At 40.8% G+C, this 21,645-nt stretch overlaps 1 protein-coding gene across 1 annotated transcript; it reads left to right on the top strand.

Annotated features, from left to right (window-relative positions):
• Positions 1 to 3,629: 3,629 nt before the first annotated feature.
• On the top strand, positions 3,630 to 21,218 carry rasl10a (RAS-like, family 10, member A). Its single transcript, XM_031308659.2, has 3 exons — positions 3,630 to 4,650; positions 12,757 to 12,881; positions 18,602 to 21,218. Exons 1-3 carry the CDS (start codon positions 4,435 to 4,437, stop codon positions 18,870 to 18,872), a joined length of 612 nt encoding a protein of 203 aa, XP_031164519.1. The 5' UTR covers positions 3,630 to 4,434; the 3' UTR covers positions 18,873 to 21,218.
• Positions 21,219 to 21,645: the final 427 nt, after the last annotated feature.

Raw genomic sequence — 21,645 nt, 5'->3', positions numbered from 1 at the left:
TCAATCTTTTCTTTAGTGTTTAGCATTCTGACAGAAAAAAAAATGCAGCGCAAGGACTTTTTTTTTTTTTTTTTTTTTTGTGGCAGTCTGCCAGTGCAAAAGTCCCACTGTCACAGGATGCAAAATGTTATCTAAGTTTTATTTGCTTGGGAAAGTCCACATTCCCAAAATTCCTGGAAGCCAGCGTGCATTGTTTTTTCTCACACACACACACACACACACACACACACACACACACACACCCCATACTATATAATCATGGATGACCTTTGAGGTGTTCTGCTTCTACTCCAGAGTTACAGACTTGGCAGCCCTCACAGCTTTGCATACCAAGTCTCTCTGTGTTGTTCACCCTTGAGTCGTGAGTGAAGTCTGAGGTTTATCCACAGCATGAGTGCACCTTCAAGGCAGGGCAGCTCCTCTGAAGCGGTGACAAAGTTTTTAAAGTCCGAGCTGCTCGGGAAAGCTTAACCAGGATTTCAACTGCATAATCTAATCCTTAGAATGAATTAGAATTGGAAAGCCGATTTTGTCTGATCAGTGCAATAGGAGATACAGGAAAAATATTATGAGGACAAAAACAATTTGAACAAACACGGTTTCAAACATGAAAGTATGATAAATAAATCCAATGTAATTTGCATTACAATACGAGTTTGTATAAACCTATAATAAATGTAAACATTATACAGGTATTGATGTAATTATTTTGCACTAGAAAAGTATAAATAGAAGTATAAATAAAAATCTTAAACAAGAACACATAAAAAATGCACTGAATTGGAGAGTCATGAGCTGCTGCATCCTTGCACCGTCATCCTTTCAGCTTTTGATGGTGAACTCCTCTGGTTCCAGATGTGTTCCTCTGTGAATGATAAAGGTCAGCTCTATTAAAAAATGGCCACTTACTGACCAGAGAGGAGTCACTTCTACTAATGAAGGATCTACAATAGCGATCCTATGTGATGAATGCATTCCAATAGGGGGTGCAGCTGCACTCCGGTAAAGGTTCAGTCCATATAAAGGAACGATTATTGACTTCTAAACCACTAACAAAGTTAATTCCAAGGAAGTGATTATTGTATTTTATTTAGCTACATGTACAGATTATTTCCTCAACGTGGGAATTTTATTTGTTTGCCTAAAAGGAATCAAAATTTACAGTAACACTTTACACCTCCACCCCTTATGTAGCTTTTCTAAGCAGTATACGTTCAATAAATGGTTTATTACCAGTGGTGGAAGATGTATTCAGATCTTTTACTTAAAGTAGTAATACCTCAGGGTAAAGTTTCTTCTCTACAAGTAAAAGTCTTGCATTCAAAATTACTAGAAGTATTCGCAGAAAAATGTACTTAAAGTATCAAAAATAAAAGCACTCATTAGACATCAGAAAGCCCCCGGTCGGTGTTATTTTATTAGATTATTGTTACATGTTATGTCGTAGATGGTCAAAATTTAGCAAATTTCAACTACTTTTTAAACTGTTGTGTAGTTTATAATAATTCATCTTTAATGCATCTGACTTTATAAACTGAGCATGTATTTGTATGTAAAACCTTGATCTTCAAGGTAACCAGTAACTATAGCTGTCAGATAAATGTAGTGAGAGACAACAAGATAGCAAAACACAGTTGTCATAAAACATAAAACGTGTCTTCATAGGAAAATATATATGTACACTAATAAACACATTTAAAATGCCCTGATATCTGCTTACTACATTGTAGTGTGTTATAATTGACCATTTATTAAATGTTAATATAGTGCATATAGGGCGCCCAGATAGCTCAGTTGGTAGAGCAGGCGCCCATATATAGAGGTTTACTCCTCGACGCAGCAGGCCCGGGTTTGACTCCAACCTGCGGCCCTTTGCTGCATGTCATTCCCCCCTCTCTCCCCTTTCATGTCTTCATCTGTCCTCTCAAAAATAAAGGCTGAAATGCCCAAAAGAATAATCTTTAAAAAAAATAGTGCATATAAAAAGCTGAATGTGTTACCAAACTTAAACTTGATGAGTCTAAAAAACACTGGAATCAGCCTTCAGATTATCAAACAAGTGTTAGCTTTTCTACAGTAGACAACCAGGTTGTTAAACCCCTGAAATGGTTACCATGTTAGAGGACATGACTTCAGTGTCCTTAATGTTATCTGTGACTCTAAGTGGAACACAGAATTTTTATATATATATATATATAATTTAATAACATTTTAGATACATTTTTTACTTTTGAAGTTTGAAAACATTAACAACTATACATGATCTACACAACTAATGCATGAAGGAACATAAGAACGGAATGTTTTTATCCAGAGTGGTCCATCACGCACATGTCTGAGAGGAAACCCATAAATTCATTTCATTCTTCAACTTGGTATGACAACATAAGAAATCAGTTATCAATTGATTCTGAGCCTTTAATGAGAAGGGCTGTAGGTTGTGAAACATGTATTTGGCTGGTGTTTATCCTCCTGCAGCAGGACATTTGCTCTGTGTTTTTGATCTTTAATTCATCAAGGAGGGGAGGGGTCCAACTGACTTGGAAAAGAGCTGCAGAGAATCTGGTCCAAAATCTGTTTATTAACAATGTATTACACATTTAGGTTACTACTGCACACGTTATGCATTGTAGCAAGAACAAATCTCTTCTTTTTTTTAATGAAATACCAACATTTGTAACATCATTATTACCAAACACAAAGAATAAACTCCAGGTTTAGATTAACAGGTTGTGGGGAAAACAAAAGAACTATGGGCCCCATTTAGCCACCGGCCCTCTTCTGGTCCCCCCCAATCCATTTACTGTAGCCTCAGAAACCAAAGTGTTCCCACTGTTGAATTCTACCTGTCCTCATGTCTGCTTTGTGATAACAGTAGTAAACACACATTTATTAAAAAAATATGTACATTTATGAAAATAATGAAAGCATTAAAATTGTTTTGACACAAAGACCATCTTGAGGACAGGGACTCATCAACTTAAGGCCCTTATGTGCATCAGATATTGTGTTTTAGTGGTGGGCTACAAATTATTAAGTCACTGCAACTGACTTATTGAATCTGTGGGCTTTGGGGCCCCTGAGGGTTGAGGGGCTCCTGCAGGGCAAATGCCCGCTTTGCCTGGTTAGCAATCCAGTCTTGATAAACACCAACCTGGACTCCCAAATATTGTAAACGCTTTATATACTGTGTTTTATTAGAAAGTGTCGCATTGGACAGCAATTAGCCGAGTTACAAGCTTATCTCCGGTTATTCTGAGGGGCCATGATGTTTATTCCTCAGACTTGTCACTGAGTATATCGGTGTGTGACAGGGTGATTGATGGAATACATCGCCCCTGCCCTGCCCGAAGACCCTAGCCAATAATAACTCGTGTCCCTCAGAGATATCATGTTCAGTCTTACGTCGCTCCTCCATGACCCTCACACTGAGATGATGTATGGATTATTCCTTTGCCATTTATTTGCAGCGTATGGGAGCTCAAATCTTCCACACGCCTTGCGCACAACATTATCCTATTGGATGAGCGGGGCAGGGGATATTGCAAGGCATTGGAAGAGCGAGGGAGAGAGAGAGGGGCAGAGAGAGAAAGCAGTCTTCAGCTCATGTCTCCAACGACGCGCACGCACACACACACACACACACACACACACACACACACACACCGTGCTCGTTAATATGCTCCAGATGCCTTTACAGAAAACGCGCGTGTGCATGATGTGTGGATTGACTTTTCTCTTTTGAATCACGCAGATGTGAATCTATCTTCCTGTCATCGACAAAACAACACGATTATGGCGTTGTGTGCAATTTCAGAACACGTGGGAAGCGTATAGGCTGGCGGCTGTGCGCCCGTCCTCCCTGTGATAGAGAAGCGCGGCGGTGGTGCATCGGTGAAAATGAGTGAGAGGTGCAGAGGAGACAATCAATGAAGACCGCGAGGGCTCCTGTGCGTTTTAGGCAAGGTCAGAGTCTAGCCTGTATGAGATTATGCCCATGCGGGAACAACAAGGAATGACTTTTACGCTTCCTCACGAGGGAAGAGGTCACCTGGGGATGTCCCCTAAAAACCAAGAGTTGTTTTCTCTGTGTTGGATTGAAGAGGCAGCGAAAATCCCTCCATCTGCATGATCATGGTTGAGCTTTATTTTTGACAACCTTCAAGCTGCATGGCTTCTTTCTTTTCTCACTCAGCCCGGAGATAAAGTTTCTTCGCTCTGCTCGACTGGTGGGGGATTTATTCGGCCACCGATTCGTTTAATTGCACCCAGTTAAGGTGATTTAGAGGCTGCTGTTTAAAAGAAGGCGGTGGGGGCAGCGGTGGATTAAATTCCATCAGAGCAGCATCAAAACAGCGGCGGCCAGCTGTGTTTCTGGACGGTCACATCTGTTGTTGTCGTCGCTGTCCATGGTGCTGAACTCGTGCTCCAGGAATGGTGGAGACGCTGAGTATCGCAGTCATCGGTGCTCCCGGAGTGGGGAAAACTTCTATAATCCGCCAGTTCATCTATAACGATTTCTCGGAGGTGTACACACCGACCAGGACCAGATATGTGTACAGACCCTCCGTCATCCTCAACGGGAACATGTATGACCTGAAGATTTTGGACGTCCCGCCAATCTCCTCCTTTCCATCCAGCTCCAGTCAGGTATAATGTCTGTCTGAGGACTTAGATGCAACTTTACTAGAGAAGGGTTTATACAAGCTTTGCTGATCCATCTTCAGATTCCCTGAAACTCATGTATTACATCTTACTTTTTTACCCGTCTGTTCACAGCCAATGGCGTTCCTCAAAGAGAAAAACACCAATTGTATTTATTCCTCTGTCACTATCAGATGTCCTTAGTCTACCAGTTGCTATGGAGACCCGACTGACTTAGCCTTGGAAAGCTTCACTTTGAGGTTGTAAACTCTCTCTCTCTCTCTCTCTCTCTCAACCCCCTCATAAGGAAGGAATGCCAGCTTGCATATTGTTCATTAATCCTAACATTTCTTCAGTGTCAGATTTATGCAGATGAGTTGGTAACAGTATAATGCTTCTGGTGGTGGTTGTTGGGTTGAATCTAGCTCGCACGCACAGAAAATGATAGCAGGGTTGTGCTGCATCACCACAGCACCTGGTAAAACTCAAAAATAGAGCAGACTGCCCTTTTATTCGTGGATACAGGTCATATGCCAAACTTCATTAGTTGGAGACACGTGATTGCAGGATCAGAGCAAAAACTCTAGATCCAAATGCCCAAGGTTTGTAGTCACTTCTAGTCCTCTTCATCGCCAAGGATTGAGGCTATTAAGGAATTCTCTCTAGCTTTTGTCTCTGGAAGTTTTGTTTTTTACCTTTAAGCATAGGTTCACATTTGTTCAAGTCTGTCTTACTCAAATTAAAATTTAATGTTTGCTTCGATCACAGTGAATGTTGCATCATTCATTCTTTTTGTTTTGCACTGGGGACCAGGAGGAACACAATTACAATCCTCTATGTACTGAACTGCACTGTGTACAGATGGATGACAATACAGTCTCTCTTATCTTATCTTAAAAAGCCTTATATATTTAATTGTTTCTCTTGTCCATATTGGCCTTGATGGGGGACAAATCCTCTGTCCTCGTTCTGTGCAAATATGTATTTTAAAGTTCCGCCAAAGCCAATATGAGGCCTCAACAATGTAAGTGACTTAGACTTATTAAGTGGGTATCTTCTAAAATGACATTCTTTTAGTCTGAAATGTCCATGCACTGCAGTTCAGCAATGAAGCACTGTGGAAACAAAAAGAGGGAATTTGCTCCTGTAACTTTGTTATGTATCCACTTGATTTGATCAACTCAGACTGCTGAACCCTCATTAGCTCCATCTGAACTTATACCCCATCACTTACATTGAAATCGCTGAAGAGATCTCTTCACAGCCTGAATGTACAGGAGGAACATTTTCAGCAGGCAGAACCGGTTTCAATGTACATGTGTGCAGGTGAGTGTTGTTTTCAGACTTGAAAAAATGTGATCTATCCTTTCAGATATTTCTCTCTTTATCTTTACCGGTCAAAAAAGTACCCCAAAAAAAGTATGAATTTGGTGTGCGTGTATTAAAACATGGCCCACTCCAAGCCCCTCTTCACTCCATCACAGCCTCAGTGGAGAGGCTGTGATGCTTTCAAGATAGAACTCTCCAAGGTCACCACACCTGACTCTGCTGCTGCTGCTTTCTCCCCTTCTGTGTCACTTACCAAGAACAGCTGTTGTTATCTACAAAAAAAAGATGTACCACTGAGAAAATGAGATCAGGCCAGGGAGAAGACAAAAAAAGAGCAGCTTGAACGAGAGGCCTCCCAAAGTGTTGGTTTGCTGTGCGCTCAGCCTCAAGCCTCAAGCCTCAAGCCTGGAGCTAACACAGCAAACATCTGACAGGCAGGCTGAGCGGCCAGAGCGTTCACCATGTCAGGCTGCTGCAGAATTACATGTAGCCGTTCTATTAGATGTAACGGTTTGTTAGGGAGTTTTAAGAGGTCTGCAGGGTGCTTCGTTATTTCCTGCTCACAGAGCTCCTTTGTAAAGACATTCTGATTTAATGTCTTCTTTCTTCTGCTAAATGGTGCTTAACCTCCATTAGTGGACAAGTTGGAAGGTGAGCAGAAAGCAGAAATAAGACAGAAATGAGTCTCATGAGTTAGTGTGGGAGTCCCAAAGTTTGAGTCACACAGCTTTCATCATTCCATATCATGTTGTGTGGACATTTTATGCTCATTTCAGAGGCCCTTTGTGGAAGGTGTACTGTACAGGCAGAAAGAAACCATTAGCTGAGTGCCGCCACAACAGTTCTATCAGACAGATTTATGGTTACTCATATGCTGAGAAACGACCCTGCGAGACCTGCTGTACTTCTTCCTCACTGCTCCTGTCATGTCTTGCTTGTTCTAAAGACGCTCTCTTGCTTCGCCTGGTGACGTCCTCTATTCACACGGCGGGAGCAGTGATGAGACATGGGGCTTGTTTTTTACTCACCGCCATGCTCTGTATTTACCCCGTGATTGGAGAAACGTAACCTGCGTCGGGGGCAGAGGACAGCTCAAAGAAAGCTGATTGAAATTGAGTTGCAGTACACAGCAGATTAAATTAAAGCACAGTTCTCTGCTAAAACACTGCTGGGAATAAAAAAAAAGAAAAAAATACAGGGGAGACAGTAGGAATTCGTTGCAGTCAATTAGAAAGGTTGCACAGAGTTTAATGGACACTGTCGAAGTAAGGGTTACCAAATGAGGTTTTATAATGTCCTCTGAAATTTGTGATGAATAAGCTGCAGAATGGAGTGAGTCAGTACGCCCCCATGCCTATGCAGTGTGGCAATTTCGCATCAGTTCAGATTATATTTGAAAGTAGAGCAGTGATGTTCAGGCAGACAGGCTACTTGTGACCCCATTTTTACCACGTAGACAGACATTTTTATCCTTCCAATGCTGGAGACAGGCAAGATAATTCTTTATTTCACAGTGAGGCTGTGCGGTATGTCTGTCTGTTTTGCTGATAGTGTTGCATTTAGAGAGCATCTGTCACAGTATCAATAGGACACAATGACAGATGGATTTAAACCTGACCGTGGATTCAGCAATGATTTTCCTTGTTCTTTTTTTTCCTTTCTTTTTTTTAAGCCACAATGTGTCTCCATGACTTCCTCCCACACAAAATGCTCCCTCTCCCTTTCCTGCTCTTTCTCTGGACATTTTTTTTTTTTCTCAGTTAGCTCCGTCGATACTGTCTGTGAAAACAAGGTGGAAATTATTGCTTTTCATGTCACACATGTCATTTTGAGTTGTTTGTGTGTCAAAGTTTTGGCTTACATAAATTGAAAGTTTTGGTGATCTTGTAAAATTAAACTAAATACAAATAAAAAAACTTACTGTAAGCAAAATTATTAGACCTCCGTCACAACTCGTCGTCTCAGCAGCACTTAGTAGATGTGTTTAGCTGCTAAAGAGCTCTGCGACACCGGCTACGTTGCTTCGCATGGTGGTCCGTCAGGTCAGTGGTAGTTGGTGGTTCAGTTACCCGAGAATAGGTGAATGTGAGCCGAGTACAGAGCACCGCGAGCTGCCGGTCATTTCGGCGGAGATTACAGTTAAGTTTAGGGAAGAAAAAGTGAGCTTTATGTGGCGACGAAAGTTACGTTTAGGCACCGAAACAACTGGTTAAGTTTAGGAAAAAGATCGTGGTTTGTATTAAAACACTCCCAAGGAACACACATTTCTTGGGGGAAAGTCTTATGTTTTGCCCAGGAAGCAAACTTCGCTCCCTGGCTTGAAAGTCCTGTGTGTTAACGCCCAGCCAGCAGCGTTTTTATACAGCTGCAATCAATGTGGCACAGCAAAAAAATACGTGGAAATCATATGAATTACAGTTCTTATCTTGTCGTAGCTTTTCGAACGTATGGTTCATGAGAACAGGCTGAATTAATATGCTATCTTGTTTGTTTAACCCGTATGAAAACTCCTATTACTGCTGCAAGAAATAGTCCTGCACATAACCTTCTGTAAAACCACAAATGTTAATTTCTTCTCTTTGTTTTTTGTATGGAATAAACAAATGAGACGTAAGATGCAAATTAGTGAGCTGTAGGCTGATGTTTTACCTTCGGAAAGAATCAGGCTAGCTGTTTCCAGTCTTTATGCTAAGCTAAGCTAACTGACTCACATTCACCATCCAAATATGAAAGTGGTATTAATCTTCTAATCAAACTCTCCTCAAACTAGAAAGCGAATTAGCCTATTTGCGACAATGTCGATCTATTCTTTTAAAGCTGTCTGAATTTATGTAAAGTCCTTGTTAGCTCCGGTTTTAAAATCAACAATTTATGACTATATTTCCAAAGATTAGCTGTACTGTGATTATGATTCTGTGTTTGAGTGCAAGAAACCAGCCAAGAGCCAATCCTCTCCATCCAAGTGCATTAATCAAAAGAACAATAAAACTTATAGATTTTAATGGTGGCCTGGCATAGGTCACCGTTGAGTAATGGGAGTTTCATCTCCAGGGGATGTAATACATATTAATTGCAAATCTGCCACGGTGGCCTGCGTGTGACATATCTAATTGCTTAGCACCCTTCCCCCAGCAGGTTACACCGGCCTCCCTCCTGTGCTTGAGTATTGATCCATCAAAACCACTCATGACGGTTAAGCTGCCCCCACTAATATCAGGAGACGTGACAGCTTTACCATAGCCTGCTAAAAACTGGCCAAGGCCTGCAGTTGTCAAGGAAACATGATCTGTTTGGCTCTTGAGGAGCGAAGGATGAGATGCTCTTTTTGTGTGCGCTGCTTTCTGAAGACCGACTGGAGGATACAGACAGTGCCACCACACTTCACATTCACGCTCCCACAAGCACACTCTCACATCCTGCAAGCACACACAAATAAACATGCCCACACGTGCATTTTAAATTCATTTGACTTCAGATTAACAGCCGTATATTGCCGCACTGTCTTGTCCTCTGAGCTCTTTATTTCTTTATTTTGCCTCTTGTTTGGATTTGGAGAAGTAGTGTTGCTGTTTCTAGTCCCTCCTCCACATTTAAAAACAGGACTCGAATGACAAAGAGATATGAGATGAGAACACAAGCTGCTATTTTTAGCCTCAGAGGGATGTGAGACTGCAACTGAAGCCATTGCGTGCCTCTGATGTCATAAATTGCCTCAATTATAAGAAAAGGGTGAGCTGTGATTTTATGCTTTATTATGACAGCAATTATGTCTTGTTTGTATGACAAAAATAGGTGAACATTTTCTGAGGTGCTTCTCATGACTTTAAATTGTATTGGACACTCCACGATAAAAGCGGCAAGAAGAAATTACAATAGAAGTCACACCTTCTGTTTCCCACTTGGAGAGAGAAAATAATCACATTTATACCAGTTTTCACAACACCATTACTTTCTCTCTTCCTCTGTCTTCTCTTTTAATTTTGGATGGCAGTGATGTTCGTGCCACATGTTTGTCTCCATGCCTGTATGGCCTCATTATCTCCCAGCTGATGTGTGATGCTGTTTCTTCCTCACACTCACCTAAACACGAACACACAAACGCCCTCATCAAAATTAAATGGAGGCAAATCTTTCCTCGCTGACAGATGTGTTGGTGTTATCATCATTAGAATTTACACTGATCATCGCCTGCTCCCTTAGCCTCCCATCACAAATTAGTAGTTCATCTTTTTTGTACAGACTACCCGTACAATATGATGATTTGAAAAGCACATTTTCTCTAACCTTGAGAGCCATGTAATTAGATGTCTCGCATTCTTATTTCAAGTTGTGCAAGCTGTTGCAGGAGGTAGAAAAAATTATGTAAACACCACATGGAAAATTACTTCCATCCACTTCCAACACTGCTACAGACGAGGGTCAAATTAGCTTGATGCTAAATAGAGGCATCAAAATGAAAAGAGGTCTGATAATCAGCACTTTGATATCTGAGTTTTCAAAGCAACACAATGCAACAAACAGAGCTCCAAAAAGGCCAAATCATCTGTGCCCGAGGTGCAGGTGCATCAGTCAAAAAACACAAAGCCCAATTATCTACTACATCAAGCAGGACAGCTTTGAAAATCATGACAACATATGTAAAAAAAACATTCTTCAGCAGTGGTCATACAGAGGATTATATTTGTGTCTAAAGTGTGTGATGGAAAGATATTTTGTGCAGAGAAATTAATCAATCTTTTCCAAATTTTTGCTAAATATGCTCAAAATTTAGACACAACTTAGAACTGATAAATGCTGGTGACTTAACCACATCAAAGTTAAAGGAACAGATCAACATCTTGGGGAAAACACTTTTCTGTTTTCTTGCCGAGAATTAGATGAGTGAGTTCCTGAAGTCTCCGCTGGTTGCCTGGCAACTTCACAGTGAGGACATTATTACATGTCAAACTACTCCTTTAAGATCCTCTGTGATGAAATTATTGAAATAATGACACTATGATGTCCAACCTCAGTATAGATACAGTCATACATTATTGTTTTTTGCACAGAACAAAGTATCACCTGTTTGCCTGTATACTTTGAATTGAATTGACGTGAATAGAATAGAACCAAATTAAACTGCACACAGTTCCTGACAGTCTCAGAGTCTCCTGGCCCTTCATTAGCAGTGTGCGTGCACACCAGAGGTTATGTTGACACCCTGTCTGCTCATCCCTCGATCCACTGCTGCTTTTTTCATCTTTTCAACATTTTCTCAAGGCTGTGTTTGTTTTCCCTCAGCAGATCTTTTCTCCCACCCCCTGAAGTTTCTTTATTTTCCTCCCCCTCTTTTATCAGATCAAATGCTTATAAATTCTTTGCATGCAGTTGGAGGTGGTGAGGGTGGCAGAGGGTTGGTGAGAGCTCTGGGAGACACAGCATGAATAGAAGAATGGGTCACTGTGTTTCTATTGAAGCAACTGTCCCCCAGTAAGGTGCAAATGTACCCCCTTGTGTCATGTGCTTTAATAACAGTTTGAAACTCATTACCATTAAACAAATGTTGCTGCGTGTGCACTGCATCACAAACCTCAGCCAAGCAGCAACAAAAGTTACACAGTAGTATGAGTTCATTTTCATTGTCCTGACAGAAGTGTTAGCTTATCACTTACAAGCTATAAAGTCTGTCCTTGAACATGTATCGCTACAACACTGTGCAGTGCTTACTGCTGGGCGGTCACCATGTTTTATGACTTTGTTCTAGGCTGTTGGACTCCCAGAGCAATGCAACTACAACTTCATTGACTCACTGCACTTTATCACAGAGGCTAAGCAGCAGAGGCAGGCAAACTATGACTTTGAGCCAAGGTGTCTTAAAGTAATTATACAATGCCACATGCTTTTCTGCTAGCTATCCCTCTACTGTTTTTGGATTCTATAAGTCGGTGCATTATATGCTGGCGGATCTATGAGGCTGTAATTAGGCACAGCGGTGCTTTGAGCTAAATGGTAACATCAGCATGTTGACATGCTCATATTGACTCTCTCATTGTGTCAAATAAACTAAAGCAGCTGCAATAGCACTAAACAAAGAGTACAGCTAAGGTTAAAGGAGCTGTACTCGATACACAGAACATTAAATAGCAGTAAACACATATTTTCTATGTAAAGATATAGTGGAGTAATGGCGTCCTGAGCAGAGAGTCACACTCCCTCTGTGTGTTGTTGTAATCTGAGCTTCTGTTCTTTGTTTTTATAGCCGGTCTGCCGGCGTGTGCACATTAGCGCCGGTATTTGACAAGTTGGGAAACGGTCTGTGAGAGCCGTGTTGAGGCAATCCAGACCACATTTTTTCCTGAATATTGAGTACAGCCCCTTTAATGGGAATGTCTTTAGTTTTGCAGTTTTGGACAAAATTGCATTTCTGACCCGATGGTGATACTACAGTAGATAAAAAGTCAGAGGATCAGCAATGTTATTAGAATTCATCCTGACAGGGACAGGAATTTGTGTACCAAAAGTCCAACAATCTATTGTCTACTTGTCAAAACATTTCACTCAACCAGAACTGTCAACCTCATGGTGACCTGGATGAAAAGTCAGGGGATCACCAATGTCAGTAGGATTCATCCTCTGGACACCATGGATATCTGCACCTAATATAGCAATCCATCCAATAGTTGTTGAGATATTTTAGTCTGGACCAAAGTCACCTCTACTGTAGCATGGCTAAAAATTCTCTAGGTCATACTGTATATCTTTTTTTGTACATTTATGTTTTTCTCTTCTTTGTCTGTCCTGTAGGAGTGGCTGGATTTGCGCTGCAGAGGTGTGCGCAATGCCAACGCCTACATCCTGGTGTACGACATCTGCTGCGTGGAGAGCTTTGAATACGTCAAAATGATCAGACAGCAGATAGTGGAGCACAGGTATGGTCAACAGCACACTCTCAGTTGGCCGTTACTAAACATGCAACAACTGACATACAGCTTGTTAACATTCACTGGTGATTTCTTTTTCTTTTCTTTTTTTGATTATTTTTTGGGCATTTTAGGCCTTTATTTGACAGGACAGCTGAATACATGAAAGGGGAGAGAGAGGGGAGAATGACATGCAGCAAAGGGCCGCAGGCCAGAGTCGAACCCGCGGCCGCTGCATCGAGGAGTAAACCTCTATATATGGGTGCCCGCTCTACCAACTGAGCTATCCGGGCGCCGATTTCTAATGGCATCACCTTGTCATCCGTCTGGAGACAGCATGCAATTTCACAGCCCTTCCACACAGTCGTACAATTACACGTTTGTGACAGTGTGACAGTGATAGATAGGCTGCTTGTGGTGGTGATATATTTTAATTAAGCACACTCCTCCCTGCATTCTGACAGTTCAGTAATGACATTTAATTCTTGCATTGCTGCATGAGAGCCATCTGGGATGTTACTAGTGAGTGAAAGATTTCTTTTGGGGATATTTCTGGTTTTATTGGACAGAGCACAGCAGCAGAAGAATGGATAACCAGAGGGAGATATAATAAAGGTCTCCTGGCTGGCTTTGAACTAATACAAGAGTCATCATCCTCGCTGTTGGCATACCTGCATATATTTACATATTAAAAGAGTACAATGAATGGCCTCATTTGTGCTGCTATGTTGTACGTGACCAAAATGCCCGTACACAGGTCATCTCAAACTTTCTGCGGCTGCAAATATGTTGTCATGAATGTTCATGACCCTTGACAGAAAACCATTATCACCAGCAGCTGGAGAGGGAAGACTAAATGGAAAAAAGGAGAAATCTGTAATCATAAGACAAAGCTCTAAGGACAGACTGCAGAAGAGCGGAGAAGGGACATATACTGTATATAAACTGAAATTATAAATAATGGAGGCTGTTATAGCACAGGGTGGCTGTACTGTAGATAGATGTTTATTTAACTTTACAGTAAAAACAAAAAAATATATTCTTAAAATACTCCACAAAGTTCTGCTGACAAAATCAGTTCAAAACCAGAATATCATTTTTCAATTATTTCTATTCTATAGCCTGAACCCTGCCTTCAGCTCAGTGAAGACTATGACAGTATTCGGTCTATCGTTCCTGAGTTTCCCCCAAATTACACACACAGATGCACACACACACTTGCACACATACAGTATATCTCGTTCTTCTAAAATACTTGAGCAGATAAACGAGGAGATATTTTGGTCTCACTTTATTTTACAGTGCATTAATATGACGTAATAAGACATACTTTGTATCAAATTAAACCAAACTAGAAATAATGTGTCCTTAACTAGACAGTAAATGAAAAGTTATACCCTAATTAGACACCATATACCTAAATTATGCTGTAATTAGAAACTGCATATATTGCCATATTAAACCCAAAATATACTATAGTCACCAAATTAGAAACAAAAATATCAGGCATTGTCTTTCAGTGTCATTTGTTGCTTATTAGAAGAAAACTACTGTTAAGTAAATGTCAAACCATGTCGAGTCACCTCTGGTCGCTTCTTCACACGTCCCTCATACTGTAGCCTGGTTGCTCTCCGGAGTCCTGTGGTGTTTGTAGGTGGTGAATAATCTTATTAATAGGCTAACATAGGCCTATACTAAATACATGCTTTATCGATGCTCTACTCCCATACCACTTAAGACATCAGAACATTTAATGCAAGTCACTACCGACCACAGTAACATGAAAGCTGCCAGGACATTGTATCTTTAAACCCAGTTACATCATTATTATTGGGTAATTAGCGACATATTAGACCAGAATCCGTATACCGTAATCTAAAGTGAGGTCCATCATTATTTTACACTGTTTGATCTCATTAGACTTTCTTAGAAGTTAATTTGTAACAAATTACAACAAAACCGTACCCTAATAAGTGGGACATCCTTGTTTCCCTCTGTCAGATCTTGTTGGATCTTATTAGACTTTCTTAAAAGGTAATTAGTGACATATTACAACAAAAATGGCTAATTGGTGCACAGATTTCCACAGGTACACACAGGTAAAATAAACACACTAGTATTTTAGAAAATGTACTTATTTATTGATTGATTGTGTATGTATGGTGAATTGCAGTTCACCTGTGTCTGGTCGTTCACATCGGGACACTGGGCTGTTCATCGATTGCCTGTGAAGAGAGCACAGGGTGTTTTTAGCCTTTTCCTTGAAGATTGGAAGAACGTGACAAACAGTAACGTTAATGTTACAAATGGTACAGCCTACAGGAGAATATTATTAATGTTATTATTTTAAGTCTGTTAGCATGACTTGTGAAAAGGAGAAAAGTGAGATGATTACTGCGATGTGTTTTCCCAGCCCTAAATCTTTAAGAACTTTGCCTCAGGGGCTTCAAAACTGTACTGTACATTTTCTCTCTGTGTCTTTCCTCTCTGTCGAGTTATCTGTCCATCTGTGAAGACAGACGTGCAAATATGCATAAGCATGCAAGTTCTTGTCAGAAGATGAGGCACGATGTAACAAAATCAATGACATTTATTGACATTTATTCAGACTAAGAGGAAGAGATACATTGTTAAGCAGCATTAACAGTTTACACCTCAGCTGACATTGAGCTCAGCAAGTGTGCTTTCATACATACATCACTGCTCCTTCAAGTTTCAGAATTTACCAGTTTCAATAATCCTCACTGAATTCAACTTGGCCTACTACAGTTTTTATATTATTTTTCATAAAAAACAATAATTAAAGCTCCCAGCCCCCCTGTCTTAGCAAGGTCCTACCAGACTCTCGTACAATTCATTTGTACAGAGAGTCTGGCCACTCTCCATTGACAAGTGTTAACTTCCTTGAAGGCGGGTACTCTGTTACTCTGTTTAAAACTATTGGATCTATAATGAACTCCCTTTCCGTATTTCCAAATCTGGCTTTAAATACTTAGGCGTACAGATCACCCATAACTTCTCTGATCTTTATAAAAAGAATTTCAATCCCCTCATGAGAAAACTCGAATCAGACCTTCAGAGATGGTCAGCTCTATACCTCTCTCTCACAGGTAGAGTTAATTGTATAAAATGAATGTTTTACCTAGATTTTTGTATTTGTTTCAGTGTCTCCCTATATTTTTGTCCAAATCCTTTTTTCAGTCTTTAAATAAATTAATCTTTTCATTTCTGTGGGATGGTAAAAATCCTAGAATCCGGAGAGAGTTCCTTGAGAGACCCAAGAGCCAGGCTGGTCTAGCACTTCCCAATCTAAGGAATTATTATTGGGCGTCAAACATACAAAAAGTTATTTACTGGTTTCAGTCTCCAGAAAGGGAATGGTGCCAAGTTGAAGGAAACTCCTGCTTATCAACATCTCTCTCCGCTTTAATTAAAAAAGTTTTAGTCAAAATTACCTTTCTCACCATCACAGTATACTTCAAACCTTGTAGTACGTTCTACTCTCAAAATATGGGCACAATTTAGGCGCCACTTCTTTCACTTGGATTATACATTTACACAGTGGCGCAGAGTTGGTCTTCTTAGATGTAGTGACTTTTATATAGATGGTCTTTTTGGCAGCTTTAATGATCTTACTAAAAAATTTTAACTACAACGGTCAGATTTATTTAGATATTTCCAGGTCCGTCACTTTATCCAAACATGGAGCTCAACCTTTCCAGCCTTACCAGTAAATTCTGAGTTGGACAATATCTTACAATCTCCTGTGCAGCATAAAGGCCAGATTTCAAATATATCCAACACAATCTTATCTTTTCAAAAAGTGTCATTAGATAAAATCAGAACTGATTGGACTGAAGAACTTGGGATGGAGATATCTGATGCAGCCTGGGCCTGCGCTCAGAGTAGAGTTAATGGCACGTCCTCCTGTGCCCGCCTTAACTTGATACAGTTTAAAGTCTTTCACCGAATTTATTATACCAAATCAAAACTATCCAAGATATACCCAGACATTGATGACAGGTGTGACCGCTATAATTCTACTTCAGCCGACATGGCTCATATGTTTTGGACTTGTCCAAAGTTAAGAGATTTTTGGTCAACTGTTGACTCACGAATGTGAGGCCGAATGCAGAAATGGCCATTTTTGGTGTGTTAGTAAGTGAGATCTTAATGACCACTAATAAGAGAAACGCGTTTGCTTTTGCCTCCCTGTTGGCTCGTAGAAGGATAGTATTGGAGTGGAAATCTCCTAAACCACCGTATGCGTCAGTCTGGCTTAACGACCTGATGCTATTCCTCAAATTAGAAAAAATCATGTATTTCTCTAGAGGATCAACTGATACATTCCATAAGATATGGGATCCGTTGTTGTTGTACTTTGAGAGGCTTAACACTCTCCCCCCAGATAATGTAAGGCCCTAACAGCTCTGCCCAATAACTGTGTGTATTGGGCAGAGCTGTTAGGGCCTGAGCAGTCTGATGCCTGATATGAGCTTTACACAAAGTGGGAACTGCTCCCTCTGTCAACCTCATCCCCCCCTTTTTTTTTTTTTTTCCCTCTCGCTTTTGTTTTGTTGGTAATGGCAGTATGTGGGTGGTGTGGGTGGGATGGGATCGATTTTCAAACAAGAAAACAGAAATCAAGACACTGTAACCAAATGATTAGATCTGTATTGTTTTACCTTTCTTGAATAAAAACATGATTTAAAAAAACAAAAAACTATTGGATCTGCCATAACCAATCGCTAACGTTTGGTTGTGACGTCAGCTTAGCATCGCTAACGTTCGCCTTAGCCAACTCCTTCACCACTAATGGAGCAAGCTGGAAAATCAAACTTTTCCCGAACCGGGAGGAGGGCCACAACATCATGGCCACCAACAAAACTCAGCAAAGATTGTTCTTGCTCGGGCTTTAACTTCTGGATATTCGGCAGCGTTGCCACAACAGACCAAATGGCTTCGCTCACATCTTTCTCTGCCGCCATTACAGAACTACAACTCAAACTAGCGCACGACCTCAACGTCATCGTTCTCAGCCACTCCCTCTGTTCACTGATTAGACCGGTAAAGATTTGGCCAGAGAAAACCCAAGAATATACCGCAAACCCAGACGGTGTACTGAAGGAAAATGAAAATTGAGCGGAAGTACGTAGGAGGGCAGAGCCAGGCTACCCCTGTCTTTGGCACCCAACCAAATAGAAAGCCTTCAAAGCAAAACATAATCTCATTGTAAGAAATCCATTTTATATAATGAGCTTTCTTTCCTTTATGGTAGTTGCTCTACAATCTAATCCAGGATTTCCTCTACTGTAGTAATTCCTTTTTACAATGCCCTAGTCTCCTTTTTAAGCAGAGCATAAGATTGGATTTCCAAACCACCACCAGTCAGGGGTTACTGGAAATGGTTGGACTTGATGATGTTCACCTAGATGTTGTTTTTCATTAACACTGTAGGACTATGCATTAGGCGTAAGTCTAGAGTCACAAATGTATTCATACATTTTCACACTTCATAATGCTGTAAACCAGTTGCTGCAGAGTGTGGTGGGAGGCCCTTTGAGCATGTGATCCTGATAATCCTCCAGTCCGCCCCCGCACACCTCAGAAGGAAGGGAAAAAGTGCACACAGACATACACGCCCAGCCAACCCTGTGACAGATACCAAAATAGTAACTGTACTTTTTGCAATTAACCCTTTTTTTTTTACCTCTCACATGCTCCTGCAGGGAAGGCAGCAGTAGTGAGGTGCCGATCCTGGTGGTGGGCAACAAGAGAGATCTGCAGCGGCAGCGCTTCATGCCTCGCAGGGCGGTGTCAGTCCTGGTGAAGAAGACCTGGAAGTGCGGTTATGTGGAGTGCTCTGCCAAGTTTAACTGGCACATAATCCTGCTCTTCAAAGAGCTGCTGGGCATCGCCGTAGCACGGGGCATGCGCCAGAACCACACCTCCATCCGTCTGCAGGGGGCGCTACAGAGGAACCGCTGCACCATCATGTGACCCAGAGAGCTCCCGCCACCCTCTCACCTCAGGAGTGGAGCGGCAGTGGAGAAAAAAGGACTTTTGATCTAAATGGCTGGAAAAATACCCTGTGGCCTGCTGCTTTACTGAGCTGATAGGTTTATTAGTCTTGCGCTGTAAAATACACTCAAATTTCACAAGTGATCATCCGACCACTTCCTAGTCAGATCCTGCCAAATGTGTTAATGCAAGGAAGGAGGTAGGAGAGAGACAGCGTGAAAGTGAAAACCAATATGACTAGCATAGCACAGTTATTTTTTCTCTCATCAACTAGACATTTGAACTATAACTATAACTACTCATTTGAGGCTTTGCTTCCCAAATTACCAAACCCCAGGTCTCTTTGAGGGTTGTCTTGTGGCTATAGCTGGGCCTGACAAAACGGAGAGGCAGCAATATCATTGAGTCTTCCTTTTGAATTTGTCATATTCAGTAAGGTGAAGAGCAGACGCTCATATCTGACATTTTTGGATTTGTTTGAGGGTTAATGGTCAACAAGATAGTATAATACAGAGCAAAATAATAGCTAAAGCTTTACTTCTGGGGGGATTATCTTGAAATAGATATGATTAGATTGTGTTTTATTTTAGATTCTGAGTAGTAGCCTGCATTTTTTCCCCCGTTTCAACCTTAGCTTACAGTGAGAGATGTTTGTTCAGGCAAAGGAGGTTTTAAGGTTGTCTAGCAGCAGAAAATGCTGCAGTCCCTATCGTGGTGTACTATGTGGCTTTCATCTGCTCCCTCCTCTCATTCAGTGTCTGTTTCTGATGAATACGTTAAATCCAGGAAACAGGGGACCTGCAGGAGGCTGCAGAGCCTGAAACAAGAACCTGTATGGTTGTTGTCATGTGGATGTTTATATGTGTGCGTGCGTGTGTGTGTGTTTGTGTGTGTGAGAGAGAGAGTAAGAGAGCAAGACAGAGAGGCAGGTTTGAAAGATGACATTCAGGCAAGCAAAGGACAGACAGCAAGATAAGAGACTGATGTAGAAGCGTTGGATTAGGAAGGAGCAATAAAATCTCACAGGGACGACTGTATGACTATACAGTATGTACCACCATATTATATTAAAAATGCCTCACATATAAGTAGACGTAATCTACTTGTGCTCAGATATCCTGCAGAAATAAAGAAGCAGATCTTAAAGCTGTGGTAGGCACTTTATTTTTGCCGTTGTTGGGCAAGAATTCCATAATAATCTTTCAGCATATTGTAATTTGAGTGATATGAGAGAAAACTAGACTTCTGCACATTCTCTTGGCTCTGTTTCCAGGCTTCAGCTTATCTAGCTGTCATGGGTGACTTTGGTCAATCACAGGTCATTGAAGAGAGATAGAGCATTCCCATTGGCTGCTCAGCGCATGCATTGCCCTTGCGACAAAAAGGGGGGAGGGAGAACTGCTGGAAGAGGTTTCACTCTACTTCCAATTCTGCCGTTTTTTTTGCATTCTACCCACTGCAGCTTTGAAGGGGCTGTCCTTGATATTCAGAATTATAGCAGCAGAAAAATATTTGCTATGTAAAGATATAGTGGAGTAATGTGTCCTAAGCAGAGAATGAAGTCACACTACCTCTGTGTGTGTTGTAATCTGAGCTTCTGTGGTCTTTGTTTTTGTAGCCGGTTTGGCCACATGTGCATGTTAGTGCATATGGCCGTGAAAAAACGTAGGTATTACACCTATTCAGGAATGGTCTGTGAGAGCTGTGTGGAGGTAATCCCAGCGCGCTGTTGTTTTCTTTCAGTATTTCGAGTACAGCCTCTTTGATGACTTCCACAAAACACCCCATGAGTGCATCACAGGGAACCTTAATAAAGCTTTCATATCAGTATTTGAATAGTATCTAATTGGTAATATTGTGAGATTAACAGTTTTTTTTATTTTTATTTAATTAGGCCTAGTTACAGTAGGTAGTTTGTGAACATGGCTGCACTGAAAGTAAGCAGACCTATTGTATATACTGTAAGAGTGATTCATGGAGTAATTGATTTGCATGCTTTTGTTGGTATAGAGCCAACAGGTCAGGGTTTAATTGCACTGATGTGAAAATTTGATATTGTGTTTAATTTTTGTAATACAGTACATGGTTTTCTGACACTGTAATGAGCAGCTGAGTGGAGTGAATGTGGTCGTGGCATGTGAGAGCACAAGCTCATGATCTCTCCAAGATGTAGTGTTGGACCCTTCAAATCAGGCAGATGGCTGTGTTTGTTTTTTTCTTGTACAAAAAAAGAAATATGTAGCAGCAACTGTGTGTAGCATGAGTTCTCATCAGTTTGTCTGTGTGCGTTTCCAAATAAAAAGGGCTACTGTTTTTTATCAGAAACATAACTTGTATTTATTTTTACCATGTTAGTACTGTGAGTATTATTATTTTTTGGACACATGATGAATTATTAAATTCATTTGAGAATAACAACCTTACTCTGGTCACTTTTCAATCCTGTACATTTACACCACATTAAGATCATTTTGACACCATTGCCACCTTGTGGTAAAGCAATGTTATCAGGAGCCAGATCAGAGGCAAACAACAGATCAGGCATCACACACTAAACACATTCCAGTTATTAGATTTTTGTTTAAAATGTATTCTTGATTGTACTTAAGAACGCTAGATGATCATTTGGTGATCTCCCCAATGTAATAACTGATTAATTTAAGGTACAGCGTGATAATGATAATAGTCAATAATATATAAGCAAATTAATGAATTGAGTAATTATCTCAGCACTGTCCATGGTACTGTACTA

The sequence above is a fragment of the Sander lucioperca genome, chromosome 2 (genome assembly GCF_008315115.2).
Source record: "Sander lucioperca isolate FBNREF2018 chromosome 2, SLUC_FBN_1.2, whole genome shotgun sequence".
Taxonomy (NCBI): Eukaryota; Metazoa; Chordata; class Actinopteri; order Perciformes; family Percidae; genus Sander; species Sander lucioperca.
The sequence above is the reverse complement of the archived record's forward strand: the minus strand, read 5'-3'. Positions and strand labels throughout refer to the sequence as shown.